General features: G+C 35.9%; 1 protein-coding gene across 1 annotated transcript; it reads right to left on the bottom strand.

The window, feature by feature from the left end:
* Positions 1 to 843: 843 nt before the first annotated feature.
* On the bottom strand, positions 844 to 21,805 carry LOC128093882 (vomeronasal type-2 receptor 116-like). The gene is made up of 6 exons (XM_052711743.1): positions 21,594 to 21,805; positions 8,577 to 8,868; positions 6,747 to 7,553; positions 5,827 to 6,042; positions 4,146 to 4,269; positions 844 to 1,772 (listed from the first exon to the last, which is right to left on the bottom strand). The coding sequence occupies exons 1-6, from the start codon at positions 21,803 to 21,805 to the stop codon at positions 844 to 846; spliced, it is 2,580 nt and encodes an 859-aa protein (XP_052567703.1).
* Between the last annotated feature and the right edge of the window lie 1,262 nt (positions 21,806 to 23,067).

The following is a 23,067-nucleotide window of genomic DNA, read 5'->3' as shown; positions in this document are numbered from 1 at the left end:
GTTGTACAGACTAAAGGGTAGTCTGTGTGATTTACTTCTGTCACACTAGAGCTTCCAGTATGAGATTTTTATTTTCTTTAAGTTTAATTTTTTTATATCTTGGGGGAGTTGCAAGATCAGAGGTTGGATATGGAAGGATGGAGGATGAGTGGGACTGAGATGCATTCTGTGAAATCCACAAAGAAACAATGAACATTTAAATAAATAAAAAATAAATGTGAAAAATTCAAGCACAGAAGAGAATAGGCATGGAGTTTACAAGAAAATTTAAATGATTTCATGAAAATTAATGATCTATTTTAGCTGGGTGGTGGTGGCGCACGCCTTTAATCCCAGCACTCTGGAGGCAGAGCCAGGTGGATCTCTGTGAGTTCGAGGCCAGCCTGGGCTACAGAGTGAGTTCCAGGAAAGGTGCAAAGCTAAACAGAGAAACCCTGTCTGGAAAAACCAAAAAAAAAAAAAAAAAGAAAATTAATGATATACTTTAAATGATGATATAAATTTTAAACATGTTACAGGTGTGCTCTATAAATTCTTGAGCTCAGAACATTGGAGGAAGTAGTTAGATTTCTATGAGTTTAAAATATCATGATCTTCATAGAAATTTCTAGGCAAATACATATGCATAGTGAGGTCCTATACATAAAAAGTACAACCTGGATTTCATACATGAAAAATCAGTGGCTCCATTTGAAGGAGACACTCATACAATTGGATGAAGAAATAATTGCCCCTAGAATGAAACCAATACTATAATTCTATAATACACAATTGGAATGCTGTTGTGCAGTCTTTAATGTTTGTATTTATTTTTTTAACTTAGGAAGTAGGTATATTTTTAATCTAGGTTTTGAGAGTATTACTTCTTCTGGAATGGTTTGTTTTCCTCATATAATGAAGTGAGTTTTTATCTGGTCGTAACAAGATAATATAGCACTTTGGGGCAAAGATGAAGCCAAGAAGTGCTGCACTAGAAGCCAAGATAGAGAAGACTTCCATAGCCACCATGACATTTCCCTTGGTGCTGTGGTAGACAGGGAGGAAGGTGACCCAAACACAGAAGAACACCAGCATGCTGAAGGAGAGAAATTTTGCCTCATTGAAAGTGTCAGGCAGATTTCTGGACAAGAAGGCCATGATGTAACTTCCAAGGGCTAAGAAGCAGAGATATCCCAGGACACAATGGAAAGCAATAGCTGAGCCCTTGTTGCATACAATGATGATGTGTCCATATTCTGCATGAGCATCTTGGTCAAGGAAGGGTGGAGAGGTTGCTAGCCAGATCCCATAGACAACAATTTGGATGAGGGAACATATGGGAATGATGAAGTTTGGGGCCCTTGATACTATTAACCACCTCATCACTCTCCCTGGAAAAGTGACCCTGAAGGCAATAATCACAGTAATAGCTTTGGCCAAGACAGTGGCAAGAGCCACAGTGAATGAACCTCCAAATATGGTCTGCTGCAGGATACATGTGATAGTGTTGGGACGACCAATGAAGAGCAAGGGACAGAGGAAACAGATAGTGAGTGTGATGAGCAAGGTGTAACTGAGGGACCGGTTATTTGCCTTCACAATGGGAGTGTCTTTGTGCTTTACAAAGACTCCAAGAACCACAGTTGTGAGTGCAGAAAAGCACAGGGCTATGCTGGTGAAAATGATCCCCAAGGGGTCTTCATGAGCTAGAAAACTGACAACTTTCTGAAGACATTGGTTCTTCTCCTTGTTGGCAAAATGATCTTCTGGACACTTCACACACTGATCCACATCTGGAAAGAAAAAAATGATTGTGAGTCTATGATGATATGATCCCTTGACTGTTACCTAAGTTACTTTCCTATTTTAAGGCAAAGAAATAAATACTCTAGTGAAACTTTTGTAATTGTAAAAGCATGTATTGTCATTGATAGAGAACTATTAAAATAGTTTTAGTTCTTCAAAAGGCACATTTCTAATACTCTGTTCTTGGAAATGTTTGAAAATCATCTTGAACAAAAAATACACACATTGAGCTATGTGTCATATTTTTATGTCAAAGATTTTTTTGTATATTTTAAAAATTGAAGTCATTGCCAGATTTTCAATTTTATGTCATTTATAAAATTTATTAACATATTTTCATTTTATGTTTTGAGTGGAATGAAGTTCATTGTTTTAAATCTTCTTCAATAATTTCATGTCTCCTTAAGCTGTCTTGACATGTTAATAAATTGGTTCTCAGAGTTTACTATCTGGCTAATCTCTCAGATTCTGTTTTTTTCTATCCATCTGGGACATATTAGTTTTGTGGTTTTCTTCCTTGTATTGAGTGTTTTATGCAACGTAACTCCATCTCTTATAAAGAATCATGATATACAATATAAAAATTGTTTGTATATAGTTAACATTTCACCTTTTTGATAGAATAAGCTTATTGTGCAACGTTCAATCAGTAATTTGCATTGCTTAATATCTTTTTGAAATGCATATTGTTGTAAAGTATAAATATTAAACAAAAATCCTGCAGAGTTAGGTGTGGGTGAGTGGCACTCATAATATACAAATATACACATACACACAGTTGAGGATACACTCCGTTATATATTAAAGGTGGTAATTTATAGAGGAAAGTACAAAGATTTAAGACTCAGATGCAGTGGAACACTGAAAGGAAACAGTGTTATCAATACCCAGCCACACATTTGCACATAAATATTTATAGTTGTGAAAGCATGTATATAACCTTTGTAATCTTAGTTCACAAAAGAACACACCATGAAAGTGAGGTTGGCATAAAGTTCCACAATTATCCGAGTAGACACTGGAATTTCATATCTTCTAGAAGAGTAAGAGTCAGCATTCTTTAACAATATGACTTCTGATATTGATATCATGCTCCACTGCAAGTTGCACACCCAAGAGTATTAGGACAGCACAAATTAGAATTGATGTTTTTTTGTTTTATGATAGGATAAGTAGAAAAGTAGTTAGAAAGATAGAGATAGACCTGGAAGCATTTTAGGGTAGCAATATGATAAAAATATTTAGTACACGATTCTCTAAGAAATAAAAAAATCTATTTAAACAATTTCAGAATTGATATAAGTTATAGATCAACTGTGTTGATAGATGTGGACATACTGACTTTAACAGTTTTTTTTATACACCATAGATGGCATAAAAATGTGTTAATGACATACTCCTCTAATTGGAGATTGTGGAGCCCTTTCCAGGCTTTGGATCATGGTATATTTCTACATTTCACACTATTCAGAATGTTCTGAAGTTATTGTTTTACATATTGCTAAATGGAGCATGATAACAGGGCAATGATTATACTCATGAAGGAAATTTGAAATTTTAGCTATATTGGATAACAATATGTGTGTTCATGTGTGTGTATTATATGTATATATATGAAATCAAGCAAATTTCCAATCTCACAATCTGTATAAAAGATGAGCTAGGAAGAATAGTTATTAGATACAAAAAAAATCAAAGACTTATGTGAGTCCTAAATGTGATTAAATACAGTTTGGATAGCATTAAGCTTGATACTTTAAAATTATGTGTTAAATTGCATGGTGAAATAAAACACATTATTATATGCAGAAGAAAATTATGTCTTCAGTAAACAACATGAAATGTATCACAAACCTAAACCATGTATAAATTCCAATGCCTAACATTTGCTGTTTCAAGAGGACTGTAATAAACTGTGACATTTTATTTGCTAAAAACAAGGAAGAAAAAAAATATCTTTGACTTCTTGCCAGATCTTTCCCATTTTTATGTTTTCAATTTTTAAAAATTTATTCTGTGTGTCTTTCACATAGTGCATCTTGATCCCATCCATTCCCCATCCCTTTGCATCTACCCTTCTACCAGCACCCCCCAAATAAAACAAAATACAAGCGAAAAAGTAAAAAAAAAGGAAATAAGGGAAAATATTAACTATCTTCATAGAAGCTGCAGTGCAACCCAACAAGTCATACCATATACCCCTCGGTCCATACATCTCTACTTGTTAGTGTTCATTGCAAAGAGTCATTGGTCTGGTTTGAAGTCCCTAGCCTTCACCACATGATCAATGGTTTTTACTTGCTTAAGTATTGGAGACTTCTGTAAGGAAGTAGGAAAGTTCCCTGTAAGCCCACATTTACCTGTCTCATTGGAAATCTCATTGTCTGCACAAGGAGTGCAATCATAGCAACAGACAGCCTTGCCCTCCAGGGCAGTTTTTCTGAATCCAGGCCCACAGCTCTCACTACACTCAGAATGAGGAATCTGAAAAGAACAAAGAAAAGGTTTTGAAATGCGTAGGATTGTATAGGAAACCTAGATATATAGAGGTTTTGAATATTATACAACTAATTTACTGACAATTATGTCTATAAATGAATGTGGTTTTGAAAGACTGAGTCCACCAAAAAGGCCCATGTGTTTACAGACTGATCAACAGATTATCACAGTGTTGGAGGTTATGGAATCTTAATGAGGTAGAGACAAGTATAAGGAACTTGGGTCATTGCGGATATGACTCAGAAAGGCACGGCATCCTTCTAAACTGACCCTCTCTCTAGAATTACTGTTTATTAGGTTTAGCAACTATTAATCCCACCATAATCATGTGTTTTAAGTTAAGTTGATGGGACTTTAAAACATCATGGAAACAAACCTTCACACATTTCTGTGAGGGGTTATATAGAGAAATTTGCCTATGGTGCAAGAGCTACTCTGGAAGTAAATATCATCACTTCATTGGCTGTTGTTCAGAATGAATAAAAAGTAGAAAGATGAGAGTAGCAGCATTCATTAATCCCTAAACTCTGGCTACTAATGTGATGTTGTCGGTTACCTGATGCTTCTACAATCTTGCATTTCCAAAGGTAATGAACTGTGCCTTAAAACTGTCATCCAAAAAAAATATGTTTCCTTATGTTATTTTAATTACTCGTTCCTTTACAGTAGCCAGAAAAGTAAATGACACACACATGTTAACCATGATGTTCTTCCTTTCTAAGTGGAAAAGGATAACTGTTTGAAGAAGAAACTTCTAGGCACAGAATCAAAATAAACTGTCCAGTGTTGAGAGGCAGTGAATTAATTCTGTCAGAGACACTATGTGGTGACTTGGATGAAAAAAATGCCCCTCAGAATCATAGGTATTTAAATATTTATTTTCCCATTGGTGTCATTATTTGAGCAGATATTGAAAGTGTATTAGGTAAAGATTTTCTGGAAGAATTATATCATTGGAGTGGATTTTAAAACATTAATAAATGCTACCCTAGTTCCACTTTTCTTTGGATACTATCTGTGTATAGACAGAAGTAGTATTTAATTTAATTTTAAGTTCTTACTCTTCTCTTCATGGCTGGTACATGTTGTCATGCCTCATGTCTACAACGCATTCTCATACTACCAGAACCATAACTGAATATAAACTCTACAAAGTCATGTTTGGTTATAGTGTTTGATCACAGCAACAAACCATAATTATTATACTTTTCCAGAATGTAAATCACTAAGCACATACTTTCTCCAAGACATTGGACTAAGAGACATTTTAGGAATTGAGATTTCTTCTTAACAGATGTCCCATATTTTTGTCTAGTTGACATAAACTAACCCATACACAAACATTAAAAAAATAAAGTGAAGTACTTCCATCCATCAGAATCAAGGCATGAGAAAACAACCTGTTGGCTGTAGCTTTTTGCTCTTTCCTGCAGGTAATTTTACAGTGGTAGGCCTTGAGTGAGAAACAAAAGATCGTGACAATGAGAAACATATTCTTGTTTTCACAGTAAATTGAAAACATTGACATAATAGATAGCCCACCTCTGAAAATGTTTCTGGCCATTTTATCATCTGCTCATGTAAAGACAACTGTTGATGTTGGATAGCATTTGAGGAAAAGGTTCCTACTTTCACCTTTAGTCCAAGACCCTTTGGAATATTCCAAAAGTTGAGAATGTCATACTCAGCACCTAACTTCTGTTTCCAATCTAAAACCATGTTGTGTTCCACATTAATCTTCCTCAGGAAGTGGTGAAGCTGAAAGGGATGAACTGTGTTAACATGAATGCAAGGCATAGAAAACAGCTTTTATACTGTTTCTCTCATTATTTTTAATCTCTGATGTAAAACATAACATTAATATATCTATCAGTGTGGCAACGCAGTCTCCTTGAGTGGATTCTGTTCTGCCTTTGAATGGGTCACCTTCAACAGAAAACTTGGACCAAGCTAAAGTAAGGATTCAGTGACTGTTGAATCAGACAAAATTCAACTTGAAAACTAGCCAAACACATTTACTCTTGGAGTATATTCAAAATTTCAGTGTGTAAAACAAGGGTGCTGATGACTAAATGGTATTTAAAAGCTTCATTTAAGTGTTAATATCATGTTGTAATGAGTTGTATTATTAGTTCTCTTAAAAATCCACTTCCATAATTACTGTTTGAAGATATGTATTGAAGAATTCTGATTTGTTTTATAAATTTTCTTCCCATGAGAATAATGTTAGATTATTTGGGATATAAACTAGATATTGACTAATCCAAATTTCTCTTTGCCACTTGCACCCTATTCCTCAGCAATGGATCTGCATTAATCTCTGAGAATGTGAATATATATATATTCTCCTGTGCTTTTTAAATAAAATATACTGAAAGCCACAATAGCTAATTAGTTGTTCCCTTAGTAAATGTTCAAACTGTAACATTGCTGATGTTCCAGTATAATGAAAGGCATATTACCTGCCAGGGGAAAAACTCAATTGCCTTCCCATTTTCATTTGGCTGTAATTGTACTTGCTGAAGACTTATCTCATGGAGACTGTGGACCACAGCATGCACAGCTTTGTATATGTTATAACTCTCTTCACTCATGGCCATGTTAAATATGTGCCTTGGCAAGAATTCCAATGAAGCATTGGGTTGGCAGTTCTCTAAAAGTTGACAATCAAGCTCAGAAAATGGGCATTTGAAGAACAAAAACCACAATTTAGGAAGGTAATTGTCTTCTGGGTATTTATATGGATTAACTCTTCTAATAAATTTGGTAAACTCAACCATTTCCTCATGGTGATGCTCAAAAATGAGACTCCCGTGGAAAGAGTCTATCATGAAATAATCAGCATGGTTGGTAACATCCCACTGAGAGTTTGAAACCCAGACTTTCTGTGTCAGAATCTGTTGCCCTAGATTTCGCATTAAACCTTGTAGAGAACCAATGTCACCATAAATAATGATGACATTGGCTAGTGATGCCTGGATCTTTCCCAGATTTTTCCAAAATTTGTTAGAAAATGAAGTCCAGGTGCCTGCGATCAATTCTACAAAAGCTATGCATATGCTACTACTTTCCATTTTTTCACTTAAATCTGATAGCATCTGTGTCCCTCTATGGTCATCTGGGAGTAGTAGACCAACCCAGGTCCAGTGGAAATGAAGCATCAAAGAGACAATGGCAAGTGACAGAAATGTGTCCTTAGGGGCCATCTGGTAGACAGAAGAAAACTGAACATGGTCACTTAAGACAGTATCAAAAGGCCCAAAAGTAAGCTGAAGAGAAAATAAAACAGAAAACAAGGGAAAGAACATTGGCATCAATGTAATCTCAATCAAAAGCAGCAAGTGGTCAGTTTGAAGTTGTGTTTATACTTATTTTAAAGACAAATCCCTCTCACTGAGTTTTCCAGAAAATTACTGACACATCTTTCACTTTTAATAACACATCTTCTCTATTCCAGTGCCTTCTTCCTTCTGTTCCAGTACTATAAATGTTGGTGTATCACCTAGTGTCTGGACATGTGCATTTTATAGATGTGTAATCAAAGTGTTCCTCTTTTTCCCTCAAAGACACGTGAAATGTCATTGATAGAGTTGTAGATTTCTTTTCTCTCTCTTTTTTTTTGGTCTTTTTTTTGAATGCTGAATGTGATTTATTGAAGGAGGGAGGAGGTCTTAAATGCAGGCTTAAAGCACAATGGGAGAACCCCGGAGGGCAGAAGTTTGCTACTGATGTTTTACAATCTTGCATCTAAGCTGTTAACACCCAATATGCAGGATACACAGACAAAGAACTTCCCCTAAGCATTCAGCAAGGTGAAACCTGGAAGCAAATTAGCATAGGGAGGACATCAAGGTCAAGTTCAGCAATCAAGGCAACAGTTACCCACAATGGGGGCCAGGGCCCTGCAGGTCCCCCCTTTTACTAAAAATTGAGCTTCTGACTTAGGTTGCATGGGATGTCAGCAGGTCACCTTATCTGTCATGGAGATGCCTGCCCAGGCCACACAGGCACTCCGTCTTAGGTTGGTGAGCGCCCCCCAGGTATTACCCTTCTCTGAATATTCATTATCGTACAGGGTCAATTGTGTGTGAGCTGCAGAGTTAACTGCTGCCAAAGATCTCAAAGTGGCACTGGGTTTACAATCTGTGTGTTCAACACAGAAAAGACCTGGCGCCCTCTTCTAGCCTGCAGACAAGCATGCATACAGAACGCTGTATATGTAATTAATAAATAAATCTTAAAAAAATTAAAAAAAAAGAGATGTAGCTTTCTTTTTCCACATTAAAACTCACCTGTGGGAATTTGTAGAGTTGCAGGAGTGTCCCTATGTGTGCAGATGTTTTCCATGATGTTCCTGTGATCACAGCAGCTGCCTTGGTCTCCTTTTGACAGTTGTAATTAGAGAAGAAGTTACTCATTCCTGTGAGCCAAGTAGCAGCATTCATAAGAATCTGAATTTCATTGTATGACAGATTATAGAAATCAAACCCCAGGGATATGTTTGATAGAAGGTATGGGTTCCTGTTGATCTCCTCAACAGCAAAATTTAGAGCCAGAAGAAATTCGTAGTTCCTAAAATTGTACCTGCATAGGTAACACAAGAGGCCATAGACTATACATATCTACAGATTTAATTCAATATCTTTTCTAGTTCAAATGTTAGTGTTTCCCTAAAATGCATATTTAATGTATCTCTTCAAGTGCTGGAATTCTGATGAGCATAATTTGTTGGTAGTATGAAATAAGGTCCTGGAAGTATGCCTCAATTTCAACAGTTCCAAGAGCTCTGTTTATATCTTCTTCTATGTTAGATACACTAATAATTCTCTGTGGATATGGACAGAGATACTCACAAAATAACATATTTCCTGGTTTATTGATCTTGGTCTTTTAGATTCTCTAATTATAATAAGCAGATATGCTTTGATTAAGGCAACCAATTTCCTGAGAAAATATCCTAATTAATAGGTATGATGATAATGCCAACCATCTAGAGAATAGATGGAATTTCTTTGAAATACTATTTTCTTTAATTTTATAATATTTATGTGTCATTTATGTGCATATATATCTCACTGTGAAAGTACAAGAATTTTAAGTATTATGTGTACAAGACAAACTACAATGTTAAGGACCAGTCATAGCTTTCCAAGTTTTATTAATAGTCTCTCTTTAGAGTTCCCACTCCATATGCCTGATTGTCTCAATTAAATATCCATGGATTTTTGTGTATTTTTCCCCATTACAACACATGCTTACTGGATTACAGATGTACACTCATGTAGCTTCTTGGAATCTTAGCTCAGGTAATCTCATTTATGTCTGAAGCCTTTTGCTTTCTGAGACATCCATTATCTTAATGTCAAAGTTTGCAATCAGAAAAGAGTGTTTTAGGAAACTAAACAAACCAGTGACAGGCATGAAAACCTCTGTTTTAGTTGGTGGTTAGTGGAGTTAAAGAGTTCCCACCCACAAAATAGAATACCACGGCCCTTAGTGGGTTACAGAAATAGAAAATAAGGCCCAGTTGCTAAAGACACCACACACTTCAGAATAAGGATGTGAATAAGTCACTCTCTATTTGACATGGAACCTCCTTACAGAGGAGTAGCTCTCATAGTTACAGAAAGAGCCATGCAGTCTTCCAAGCAGGAGTCTTATCCAATTGTAAGGCAAATGAACAACTATAAGAGAAACATGATGAGATATGCTGATATGTGGAATTATATTACTTATGACCTGGGATAACCTGCAGTTGCCTAATTGGACTTAAATTAGGTCCCTCTCACCCAATTCCCATCTACCCCCTTCCCCATTCACTCCTCCTCTCAGATCTTATTTTCTAGCTCCTTTTTTTCTAATTGTGTTTGACAGAGAAGATGCAATTTTCGGAGGTATTTTCCACAGCACTCAGAATCACAAACACAAGAAGCCCATCAGATGTATAGCTGTCTTCCTGATGTAAATGTGTTTGGCAGGTCTCCCTGAGATGAATTCTGACACTTGCATTGTCAGCACTGTGGAGATATTTTTTGTTAAATTTCCTGATGGAAAGGAAGAAATCCATACCTGGCATATGTATTTAGCCAGCTACCTGTGACTGGTGAGGCCATTAAGTATAAAAGAGAATCAAGTTCTGCCACTTTTATAAACCAGTTTAACCTGTAGCTACATTCTAAATACTTATAATTATATCCACATATCAGTATTACTCTTACCCTGTGTTAAAGAAGCTGCTCTATGCACTCTACATAGATCATTACAGGACGACACAACTGGGTATAAATGCAGAGATTAACTAACCATGGGGTGTCTGCTTCATATTAATGCATTTACTACATAACCCCTACACCTAAGGATCAAAGAACATCTTGGAAAAGGAGGCAGAAGGTTGTTAAGAGCCGGAGGTACAGGACATCTGCTTTAATATAGTCTGTTTAAAAATAAAAAATGATGACATGAAATGGGGTGTGGTGTGAGAGGGGAAGATTTAGAATAGTTGGGGAGGGTTGGAGATTAGTATGATTGAGATATGTTATTTGAAACTCACTAAGAACTAATAAAATATTATTCAAAATATTGTATTTTGTAAATTATTCCTTGATTTCATAATAAAATACTTTATACTAAGATACTTTTCTGGTTGCATAGAGCAGCAATATTATTTTCTTTATGCTGGACACATGCACCAAAAAGGAGATTAATTCTCCTTTAAACACATGTACAAAGAATAGAGACTGGGTATGTTTGGGTGTATGCAACAGAGTCTCTGCCTTGTAGTCACATCATTTATTTTCTACTTTGACAGTTTGCATAATTAATCATAAACAATATATTAAGTAGGCAGATAATGGTAGCAGAATTTATAGGCATATCAGTAGGAAAAGTTAAAAATCTCAGAATGTTTGTAGGGTTTTTGAAATGTTTGCAGCATCATATAATTTCCATTGCAAATCATAAGAGATATCATTGTTCACTTATTTGACTATAATAAATGCAAAAATAGCATTGTATAATTCAATATTTTGTTATTTATGTTGGAGAAAAATCAATCTACAAAAGTTTGAATTGTTACTGGAGATAAATGCAGTAATGCCTTGTACAGTCTATTCCTGTAACTTATAGTTAGAGATGAATAGTTAACAAAAAATATCTCCACAGTGTTGACAATGCAAGTGTCAGAATTCACCTCAGGGAGACCTGCCAAACACATTTACATCAGGAAGGCAGCTATACATCTGATGGGCTGCTTGTGTTTGTGATTCTGAGTGTTGTGGAAAATACCTCCAAAAATTGCATCTTCTCTGTCAAACACACTTAGAAAAAGGGGAGCTAGAAAATAAGATCTGAGAGGAGGAGTGAATGGGGAAGGGGGTAGATGGGAGTTGGGTGAGAGGGACCGGAAGTAGAGGAGGAAAGGAAAACTGTGGTCAGTATGTGAAATAAATGAAAAAATGTTAAATAAAATAAAATTCAAAAAAAGAAAAATCCTAGTGCCAATTAAAAGGACAAGTTGGAGATGAATAAAGTTCTGTGGCTACAACAAGGCAGACAACAAAGATGTGTCAGGTAGATGAACTCAGGACAAATAGTGTTCCATACAAAATTCAGAGAGTATTCAAGAATCACTTTCGCCATTTGCAGAGGAAAGCAGGTCAGCAATTCATTGGAAGAGAAATTCCGATAGACCACAGGCAATTATGGAGGGAAATGCTTAGGATCAAGATACTATTAAGGGTTAGAGCCTTTTTCACTGCTAATACACAGAAGGGAAGATGTGAACAAGGAAACCAGGATGGTTTTATCTATATAAGAAATGTTCTACAAAATTGGAAATTTATATAGTACATCTTTGTTTAAGTATATATGTCCTTATGTTTATCTATTTTTGATTCTCAAAAGAAAAAGTTTAAATATTACCAGAAAACATAAGCTGATAAATTTTATTCAAAGTAAGCCTTCATGTGATTTTGAACATTAAATACAAATTTCAAAATGTTCAAAACAAGCACCATAGTGTAACATTTTAGAATTATCTTAAAGGAAATGTTTTAACTTTTAGTACTTAGTAATAGCCATACAAACATATATCAGTAGTAAAAATATTAAAACACAAAATTTCAAGGAATATATTATTATTCTTAGGATATATCAATTTCATCAAGCTATGATGAAAGATAAATATCAAGGTAAATAAAAACTAAGTGAGAAGAAAGGTAAAAGATTTTAAGGTTGGAGTATATATTTATGTGGGCTATACTGTATCTAAACAATACATTTAGGAAACATGTTCTATAAGACATGCCTGATAATCTTTTGTAATAAAAATACTGTTTTCCTATTATGAATTTGGTTTGGAATTAAAACATGTTACAATTACAGATGTGACTCCTCAAAGTATGATAATTACCTATTAATAAATTTATATATGTTAAAAGTGAGGAAACCAAATTGAGGAGAGAGGGAACACAATACCGATTTGCAATCATATGTGTATGGCCATGTAGACTGTCCATAGAGCTTCTCCTCTCTCTCTGCTCCCTCAGACCCAACCTACAGGTTCTTCCTTACTGCTGCAACACAATACCAGTTGCAGCCTCCCCTTACCTCTCTCCATGCCTCTGGGGATACCACTATCATTGCCCCCTCACCTCCTTCCCCCACATCATAGGAGTTTCCAAAATCTCAATCATGTAGAAAAACCTGCCCATCTGTTGGCCATGCTTTCCAGAGAACAAGGTAAATTGCCTGTGGAAATTTTTCTCTTTCTCTCTTCCCCCAGATTGAATCCTTGGTTTCTTCCTTTCAGCCCTGCAGTCTCTCTTCCCCACTATCTATGCCTGCTGCAGAACTCAGAGACCATTCCCACTCTGACTACTCATCCTTATCCTCCAATACCAAGAAGTACTCCCCACAAACTCAGAGTTGAGCAGGCAAGTAAAATAGACATCACACACTCAACATACTCTCTGAAGATCCAGAGAAGAAACAGCAACAAATAAAGAAACCATCAATTCAAATAAGACAAACATAGAAATCAGTACCTGTAACTATAATCACCCCAACACCTAACACATGAACACCAGCATAATAACACAATAAATAACAGCCAGGGAAGTATTATGTTTCCACCAGAACCCAGTTATCATAGTACACAGGCCTTAAATATTCCAACATAGTTGAAGTACAAGAAAAACACCTTAAAACCAAATATGTGAAGATGATAGAGATCTTTACAAAGGAAATGAGTAAATCACGTTGAAACATCCAGGAAAACACAAATAATTGGAGGAATCCATACATTCCTTAAAGAAAGCCAAGAAAAAATAAACAGCTGAAGGAAACCAATAAAATTGCTCAGAAAACCCACATTGAGGGACTGCTGCATATAAAAATTTGGAATGAAAAAAGGAAATACAAACACAAGCTTTGCCAACAGAATATAAGAGATAAAGCAGAGAACCTTAGACACTGAAGATCCAACAGCCAACATAGAAAAATCATTCAAAGAAAAATGTTACATCTAAAAAAAGTTCCTGATACAAAACATCCAGGAAATGTAGGACACTATAGAAAGACCAAAGATAAGTACTATAAGAGTAGTGGAAAGAGAAGAATTCTAGTTGAAAGGTAGATAAAATATATTGAACAAAATTATAGAAGAAAATTTTGCTAACCTAAGGAAAGAGAAGCCTATAAAGGTAAAGAAGCTTAGAGAACACCAATTAGCTTGGATCTGAAAAGAAAGTCCCTTTGTGACATAATAATCAAAATACTAAACATACAATACAAAAAAGAATATAAAAAATTTCAAGGGAAAACGATGAAGGAACACAAGGGACACCTATTAGAATTATAGCTGACTTCTCAATGAGAACTCTAAAAGATTGAATTTGGATAGATGTGTTGCAGACCAAAAGAGACTACTGATGCCAGTACAGATTACTATACCAAGCAAAAATTTAAATCATGCATATAAAATATGATAGTCATGATAAAGATAAATTTAAAGTATATAGATATCTACAGATCCCACCATATGGAATGTGCTAGAAAGAAAACACTAACCAAAAGGGGTTTACTAAACCCATGAAAACACTGGAAATAATCTCACACTAGAAAAAATAAACAAAAAAGGAAGCCCAAACACATATATGCAAACACACATGCACACACACACACACGCACACACTTCACCAACACCAACCTCACCAACACCAAAGACATAAACCAAAAATATAGGAATTAACAATCATTGGGTCCTTAGTATCTCTCAATGTCAATTGTCATAATTCCCCAACAGAAAGAAATAAACTAACATAATGGATGCCAAAACTGTATCCATTGTTTTGTTGCATATAAGTTACACAACTCAACATCAAATATAGGTATTACCTCAGGGTAAAGGGTTGGAAAAAAGTATAACCATACAAGCAGACTTAAGAAGGAAGCTGGTGTGGCCATTTTTTTTTTTTTTTTTTTTTAAGATTTATTAATTTATTATGCATACAGTATTCTGCCTGCATGTGTCCCTGCAGGCCAGAAAAGGGCACCAGATCTCATTACAAGTGGTTGTGAGCCACCATGTGGTTGCTGGGAACTGAACTCAGGACCTCTGGAAGAGCAGTCGGTGCTCTTAACCACTGAGCCATCTCTCCAGCCCATGGTGTGGCCATTTTAATATCTACCAAAATTGACTTCAAACCAAAATTAATCAAAAGAGATGGAGAAGGACACAACACACACATCAAAAGAAAAATCCACCAAGATGGCAATTCAATTCTTAACATCTATGCCCCAAACACAAGGGCATCAACTTTTGTAAAAGAAACACTATTGCAGTAAAAAAAAATCACATATTGATCCTCATACACTGATAATGAGAAACTTCAATACCCTACTATCACCAACCTAGAAGTCATCTAGATATACACTAAATAGAGAAATAACTAGCAGATACTAGAAACCAAATGGACTTAACAGCTATTTACAGAACATTTCTCCCAAACACAAAAGAATATAGTTTCTTCTCAACACCTCATAGAACTTTCTCCAAAATTGTCCACACAAAGCAAGTCTCAATAGATGCAAGAAAATTGAAACAACTTCCTGTATATTATCTGACCATCATGAACTAATGCAGGATGTCAGAAACAATGGAAAGCTTATAAACTTATGAAAACTGAACAATTCTCTACATAATGAAAACATGTTTAAGACAAAAATAAAGAAATTAAAGACTTTCCAGAATTGATTGAAAATGATTACAAAGTACATACAAACTTATGAGACACAATATGAAAGCTGTGAAATTAGGAAATTTCATAGGACCAAGTGCCTATATACAAAATGGAGATCTTTCATGCTAACAACCCAATAGCACACCTGAAAGCTTGAGAACAAAATGAAGTGATCACACCCAAGAAGAGTTCATGGCAAGTAATAATCAATCTTCAGGCTGTAATCAATAAAATAGAAAGGAAGAGAATAATACAGAGAATTGTTGAAATAAATAGTTGGTTCTTTGAGAAAATCAACAAGGTAGACAAACCCTTATACAAACTAAAAGATGGAGAAAGAATATCCAAATTAAGAAAATCAGAATCATAAAGTGGGACATAACAACTGACACTGAGAAAATCCAAAGAATCATAAAGACATACTTTAAGATCATGTACTCCTCAAAAATTGAAAAATCTAAAAAAAGGACAATTTTCTTGACAGGTGCCTTAGGTGCCATTTATCAAAGTTAAAGAAAGATCAAATTAACAATTTAACTAGACCTACCTGGACTGAGTCTACCAGGTTGACCTCAGTCTGTGGGGAAGGCTTTGCCCTGGAGGAGATGGGAATGGGGGGGGGGGGTTGGGGGGAAGGTGAGGGGGACGGGAGGGGGGAGAACAAGGGAATCCGTGGCTGATATGTAGAACTGAATTGTATTGCAATATAAATTAATAAAAAAAAAAAAGAAAAAAAAAAAAGAAAAAAGAAAAAAAAATTAACAATTTAAATAGACATATAACCCTTAAGGAAAAAGAAGCAGTATTAAAAGCCACACTCTGATCAATAAACAAGTCTAGACAGTTTTACCGTTGAATTATACTAGCCTTACAAAGAAAACTTAATAGCAGCACTTCTCAAATTATTCCACAAAATAGAAACAGAAGGAAAATTGCCAAATTCATTTTATGAGGTCACAGTCACCTTGATCCCAAATCCATACAAAGATTCAAAAAAGAAAAAGAATTACAGACCGATTTCTTTCATGAACATTGATGCAAAGAATCAAGCTGAATCCAAGAACACATGAAAAAGATCATCTGCCATGATAAAGTAGGCTTTATCCTAGAGATGCAGGGATGGTTAACATACAATATCAGTCAATGTAATCCACCATATAAACAAACTTAAAAAAAACCCCAAGCACATGAGCATCTCATTAGATGCTGAAAAAGCCTTTGCCAAAACCAATGAAAGTTTTGGAAAGATCAGGGATACAAGGAACATACCTAAACATAAGAAATGTAATTTACAGCAAGTTGTAAACATAAAATTAAATTGAGAGAAACTCTAATGAATTCAACTAAAATGAGGAACAAGACAAGTTTGCCATCTCTTCCCATATCTAGTCAATATAGTAGTTGAAGTTTTTTTGTTTGTTTGTTTTTTGAGACAGAGTTTCTCTGTGCTGCTTTGGTGCCACTCCTGGATCTCACTGTGTAGACCAGTCTGGCTTTGAACTCAAGGAGATCCACCTGGCTCTGACTCCCAAGGGATGGGATTAAAGCATATGCCACCACTACCTGGCTTAGCAGTTGAAGTTTTATCAGGAGCACTAAGACAGCTGAAGGAGATTGAGAGGATAAAAATTGGACAGGAAGAGGTTAATGTATCATTATTTGTAGATTATATGATAGTATACACAAGTGACCACAAAGAATTCAACAGGAAACACATGCAGCTGATGAACACCTTCACCAAAGCAGCTTGATATAAACTTAACAGAAAAAAAAAAACAGTAGCCCTCATAAAAACAAATTGACAAAGTGACTGAGAAAGAAATCAGGGAAACAACACCCTTTACAATAGCCACAAATAATATGAATTTCAGAGTAACTTAAACAGTGAAAGAATGGTATGATGAAAACTTCAAGCCTTTGAAGAAAGAATGAAGAAGATATCAGAAGATGGAGATAGATCCCATGCTCATGGATCAGTAGGACTAACAATTAAAATGGCCATTCTATCAAAAGCAATATACAGATTCTATATAATCCCCATCAAAATTTCAACAAAATTTTTCACAGACCTTGATAGAACAACACTCAACTTCACAAGGAAAAATAAAATTGCCTAGAATAGCTAAATCAAAGCTAAACAATAAAAAAAAAACACTGGCGGTATCACCATCCATGATTTCAAATAACACTACAAAGTTATAGTAATAAAAAAAACACCGAATGACATTGGTATAAACTCAGACACTTAACCTAATAGAAGAGAAAGTGGGGAATACCCTTGGATGCATTGGCACAGGAGACAACTTTTTCAACAAAATACCGATAGTGAAGGCACTATGAACAATAATTAAGAAAAGGGACCTCATGAATGTTATAAGCTTCTGTAAGCAAAGGATGAGCTCAATAGGACAAAACAGCAGAATAAAAAATGGGAAAAGATTTTTACCAATTCCACATCCCATAGAAGCCACAAATCAAAAATATATAAAGAATTCAAGAAACTAGACTTCAAAAAATATCCCTAATTAATTCAATGAAAGGGTGGGTTACAGATACAAACAGAGAATTCTCAACAGAAGCATCTCAAAGTGCCAAGAAACACTTGAAATCTTCAACATAGACATCAGGAAAATGCAAATCAAAACAACTTTGAGATTTCATCTTATACCTGTTATTATGGCTAAGATAGCAACATAAGTGACAGCTCATGCTGGAGAGGATATAGAGCAAGAGGAACACACTTCCATTGCTGGTGGGAGTCCAAACTTGTCTAATCATATGGAATTCAATATGGCAGTTTGCCAGAAAATTGGGAATTGATCTACTTCAAGACTCAGATACGGCATTATTGGGCATATACACAATGGACCCTTCCCCATCCTCCCAAAAGAACACTTGCTCAACTATATTAATTTTGTCTCTATTCAGGTTATCCAGAAAATGAAAACTACTAGATGTCCCTTAACCAAAGAATAGATGAAGAAAATGTGGTACATTTACACAATAATCTATTACGCAGCTTTTAAAAAAAAAGTCATCATGAAATTTACAGGCAAATGTATGAAACTAGAAAAAGATCATCCTGAGTGAGTAAAGACAAATATGAGAAGTATTCACTTACAAGTGGTTATTAGTTCTTGAGTAAATAGGCTATAATCCACAGACCCATAGGGGTTAGGTAAAGAGAAGGTTTCTAGTGGAGAAATGCATATATCTCCCTGGAAAGGGGAAATAGAATAGATTTTGAGAATGGATTGGAGGCAGTTGGGTCCAGGAGCAGGAGCGATCAGGTTGGAGTGAAGGGATGGAGAGAATAAGTTCAGGGAGAGACAGCTAGATTTAGGGGTCATTTGGGGGAATCTTTGGGAACTTAGTACTGTGGAAACTTCCTGGAGGAGACCCTAATGAGGATTCCTCATAATAAAGGATGAGGAGTATGAACTGGCTATCTTCTCTAGCCAGGCAATGGTTGCAGTGGTGAGCAATTGTACATTTGTCTGAATTTTTGGCCAAGATGGTCCTTCAGTGATTCCCAAACAACCCGGGTTGAAGCTAAGAGAGAGGATCACACTTCAAAAATTGACAGTAGGGCCTAATTGTGTAGAAAAACATCCACAGAGTTCAAACAATATAGAGCTATCAATCTGATGCCTGCATGGAGCTTTCACCTCTATATTCTAGTCTGTTTGGTGAGGGAAGATACTCTGCAGTCTGCTTAAAGAGAAACATAAACAAAAACACATCCACAAAATCTTTGACCTAAAAATCTGTCCTGACTGCAAGATGTGCCTGGGCAGTGGTGGAACAGAACTTGTACATCTTTTGGGAGTCAACAACCACTGTCTGTTATAACTTGAGACTCTTGCTTCAAAGGGAACTCATGACAAATGCTGCCTTGATGGCCAAGAACCTGAGACTGTATAGCACAGAGCCTAGGAGAGAACCAAACAGGACTGGAAAAAAATCAATGAAATGATTCTAATATACTTATAGATCAGTTTCTTGTCCAGTTGTCATGAGTGAGGCTTCATCTAGTAGCAGATGGCAGTGGGTGCAAAGTCCCATAGCAAGCAAGACACTACGCAAAGAGGCTGAATTGGAGGTCTCCACCAAATCCCTCTTTGGAGAGCTCAAGGAATCCCATTCAGAAGGAGGCAGGTATCTTGTCAGAGTCAGAGAGCATTGGGGACACTAGGATAATATGGGCCACTGAATCTATTAAGCTGGGCTCATAAGAGGTCATAGTGACTGAAGCTATAGGCATGGGGCCTGCATGGATTGGCAACTTGTCCTCTGCCTAAATGTTATGGCTATCAGCTTGCTGTTTATTCTGAGACTCTTAACAGTGGGAGAAAGTGTGTCTATTGCTCTTTTGCCTGGACTTGGGACTCTTTTATTACATTTAGGTTGCCTGGTCCAGAATTAATAGGAGGACTTTTTCCTTGTCTTATTGTGTGATGTTTTGTCATGTTTGGTTGTTGTCTCTTGGAGGCCTTCTCCTTTCTCAATGGAAATTGTGGTGGAATGGATTGGAGAGAGGGGACATGGTCAGTACCTAAGAAATGGAGGAAGGGGAAATGTGGTTGGGGTGTATTGTTTATAAGAAGAATCTATTTTCAACTTAAATGCTGGTTGAAGGCAACAGTAAATTATGCCCCACACCTTAGCCTTATGAGTAATGTGGTTGTTCTCTGAAGGTTGGAACTCATTTCATCACTTGAAATTTATGAACTCTTTGGCCTGCTGAGCCCTCACTCAGGTCTTAGAATAGTATGTCTATTAAGTCAATGGATAAGTTCAGAGGATGGAGATTTAGATGTACCAAGAGAAATTGTAGGTTGCAGAGGACGTAATGAAAACCAAACACGGCATATTGGCTTAGCACCTAGTGTACTGCTAGATTAAACAAAAAGCCAGTCAATAAAATACTCACTCCCATGAAATATAAGGTCACCCTGAAGAAAGAAGCTATATGAAAATATCCACAGACTCATAGAAATGCTAATTTTCTTGTATCTAATTTTGGGTATGTAAAAATAAGAGTTTTCTGGTGGGTTGCATCTGAATGCCTTCTTCTTTGACCTTTTAATGAATTATGATTTTTTAATTACTAAATATTGCTTCTAGGAAACCAAGAAAGGTTAAATAAAATTATCAGGACACTTTAAAATAAGAAAGACTACATATACGTACTTCCCCACACTGAAGTAAAGGATCTATTCAGAAGCATGAAAGAAGGCTGTAAGATTTGAGGGACATATGCCTTCATGTGCTCCAACCTGTATGAAAAAAATAGGAAACAACCGAGATGCTCATGGTAACTTTTATATTCAAAATAGTATTCCCCTATCACAAGTTTGATTTTGTTTCTAACTTAATAAGAAACAGCACTATGTGGCCATCATCCAAGTCAGTGTTTCCTATGAACAAATACATGAGAATAAGAAAAAAAATCTTGTTAGAAATGCATGAATCAAATAGGTAAATGGTAAATATATCTGATAGTAAAAGATTCAAAAACAAAAGATATAATACTACCCTCTGACACAAGCAGAGATTTTTTTTGACAGCAAAGACGTGAGCCCAATTTCTAAATCTCATATCCCTGATTTTGAATCAGTGCATGGAACACAGGCAGGTCTTGACACTCTAGCATCACATCCGGCACTCAAGAGACACAGTTTTCAGTGGCATCAACTTTTCTCACAGGAGTATATCTAGCCTTCTAGAATTCCCTTAAGTACTAGGTCAACCTTTGAGAAAAACATCCTTCCTGTGAAGACATAATATGAATAGCATGCAAAACCTTGTGGCAGTAAACATATGGCAAAGTCAGATTACAAGATTAAAAACAACGATTTTGGAAACAACAATAAAAATTTTCTCACATCCCCATTTTATCTTATGAAGAGAAAGAGAAGTGAACAGGAACATAAAATAAAATAGATTTGAGAATAGAAGACAGGTTGTCATGATGAAAAATATATGGAAAATGAAGTTTGAATCTATGTATCACCTTGGTCATAAGAAGTATGAATTAAAAATGGATCCATGAATAATGGCACTTACTGTAGGTAGAAGTCTTTAAAATAGTTTGGTAGAGATTCATGTGGAATTTTGTTGACTGTGTAGACAATATGAATAGGGAAAAATACACCAATCATCACATCTCCTTCATGGTGAAAATCTTCTTTGATTTTGAAATAGCATTCAGAGCTGCTATAGGCACATACAAGATTGGGAATCAGGAGAAGCCCAAGGATAAAAGTGCATGAGGACATTCTACTAACAAGTGTGTCTGTCAAGCTCTAAGTAAGCTAGATGCAGATACTAAGGTGTCCAGGAGGTATATAATCAACTCATATGTTTGTGAATATATGTACTTCTAACCTTGATGAGTGAGGCTGTCACACTAATCAATACAAACTTTTTCTGTTGCCTTCTCCCCCTCTGCCATTGAGAATTCTGGAATCTTTTCTTCTTCCCTTAGGCTCTGCATCTGGGGCCCTGCATTCATATGACAAACACATTGGAAAAATATGTTTGTGGATCTTCATCTTTATCTACAGGCATTTTGACTTCATGCAAGTTGATGAACAGATCTCAAGAATGACCTCCTCTTTGGGTGATTTGGTCACAAGTATGAAGCAAGAAACTTTTCCTGTGTAAACAACTGAGGCTGTGGCAACCATGCTATCAGAGATTGCTGTGCTGGTGATAAATGGGAGAAAGGAGTGAGGGCCAAAAAAGGCCCATGCAGCATGCAACATGCAAAATAAGGAGACCATCATGCTTTCCAAATCAAAGTCAACCAGCAGATATATTTCTTCTATAATGGGTCTAGGAGTTATAAGATTTCATTTCATAGTATGTTGACATCTGCAGACCAAAGTGATTTCCACACACATGACAATCAGTTAATTTCTTACTTTTGGAAAAACAATGTCCCTACTGAATTCTTCAATTCTAAAAGTGCCACTTAATTTTAGTGCAGAAATCAAGATTCTTATTTACATTATGAGCCACTTCACTGTGGAAGGCATAGAGCTTCTTGTGCTCACAGACAAACACTAGGGGAGCTAGGAATGTTAAGTACACAGCGTTTTCCTTTCAAAAGGAGAATTGTGTAATCTATTTTCCACCTAGAAGGCTGGTAATGGACTGTTTAGTAGCCTGGTGACCTTTTTGCTCTCTCTGTGGCTGGAACTACACCAAATTCTCCCCCAGACACTTGCCTTGAGCCTTTCCATCTATAAAATGAATCTTTATGGAAAAAGTTACATGTAGTCAATCTATACAACCCATCTTTATAGAAGATGTGACCTGCACTTTACAAAGAATTTTGACATAGTCATGCATTAATCTTCATTGTACATATTGGATTGAGTTATTTATCACCAGGAATCTTTTTGCCAAATTATGCTGTTTGGAAATATGTCTAAAGTTTAGTAAATAAAGATTTGAGATTAACTTTGGCACACAGGCTCAAGTCCTGACTATAATTGAAACTTTTAAGTACTGACTTTAATTTCCTTGACTCTTC

This window comes from Peromyscus californicus, unplaced genomic scaffold (assembly GCF_007827085.1).
Source record: "Peromyscus californicus insignis strain IS unplaced genomic scaffold, ASM782708v3 Scaffold_4__1_contigs__length_199733344, whole genome shotgun sequence".
In the NCBI taxonomy this organism is placed as follows: domain Eukaryota; kingdom Metazoa; phylum Chordata; class Mammalia; order Rodentia; family Cricetidae; genus Peromyscus; species Peromyscus californicus.
This window is presented reverse-complemented; position numbering and strand designations above follow the sequence as displayed.

Coding starts and splice junctions, on each gene's coding strand:
- LOC128093882 (XM_052711743.1), bottom strand. CDS start 21,805: ATGTCCTCATGCACTTTTATCCTTGGGCTTCTCCTGATTCCCAATCTT. Junction 8,869..21,593: donor TTTAAAGACTTCTACCTACA/GTAAGTGCCATT, acceptor TTACCTATGCAG/GTACAATTTTAGGAACTACG. Junction 4,270..5,826: donor GGCCAGAAACATTTTCAGAG/GTGGGCTATCTA, acceptor TGTTCTTTTCAG/ATTCCTCATTCTGAGTGTAG.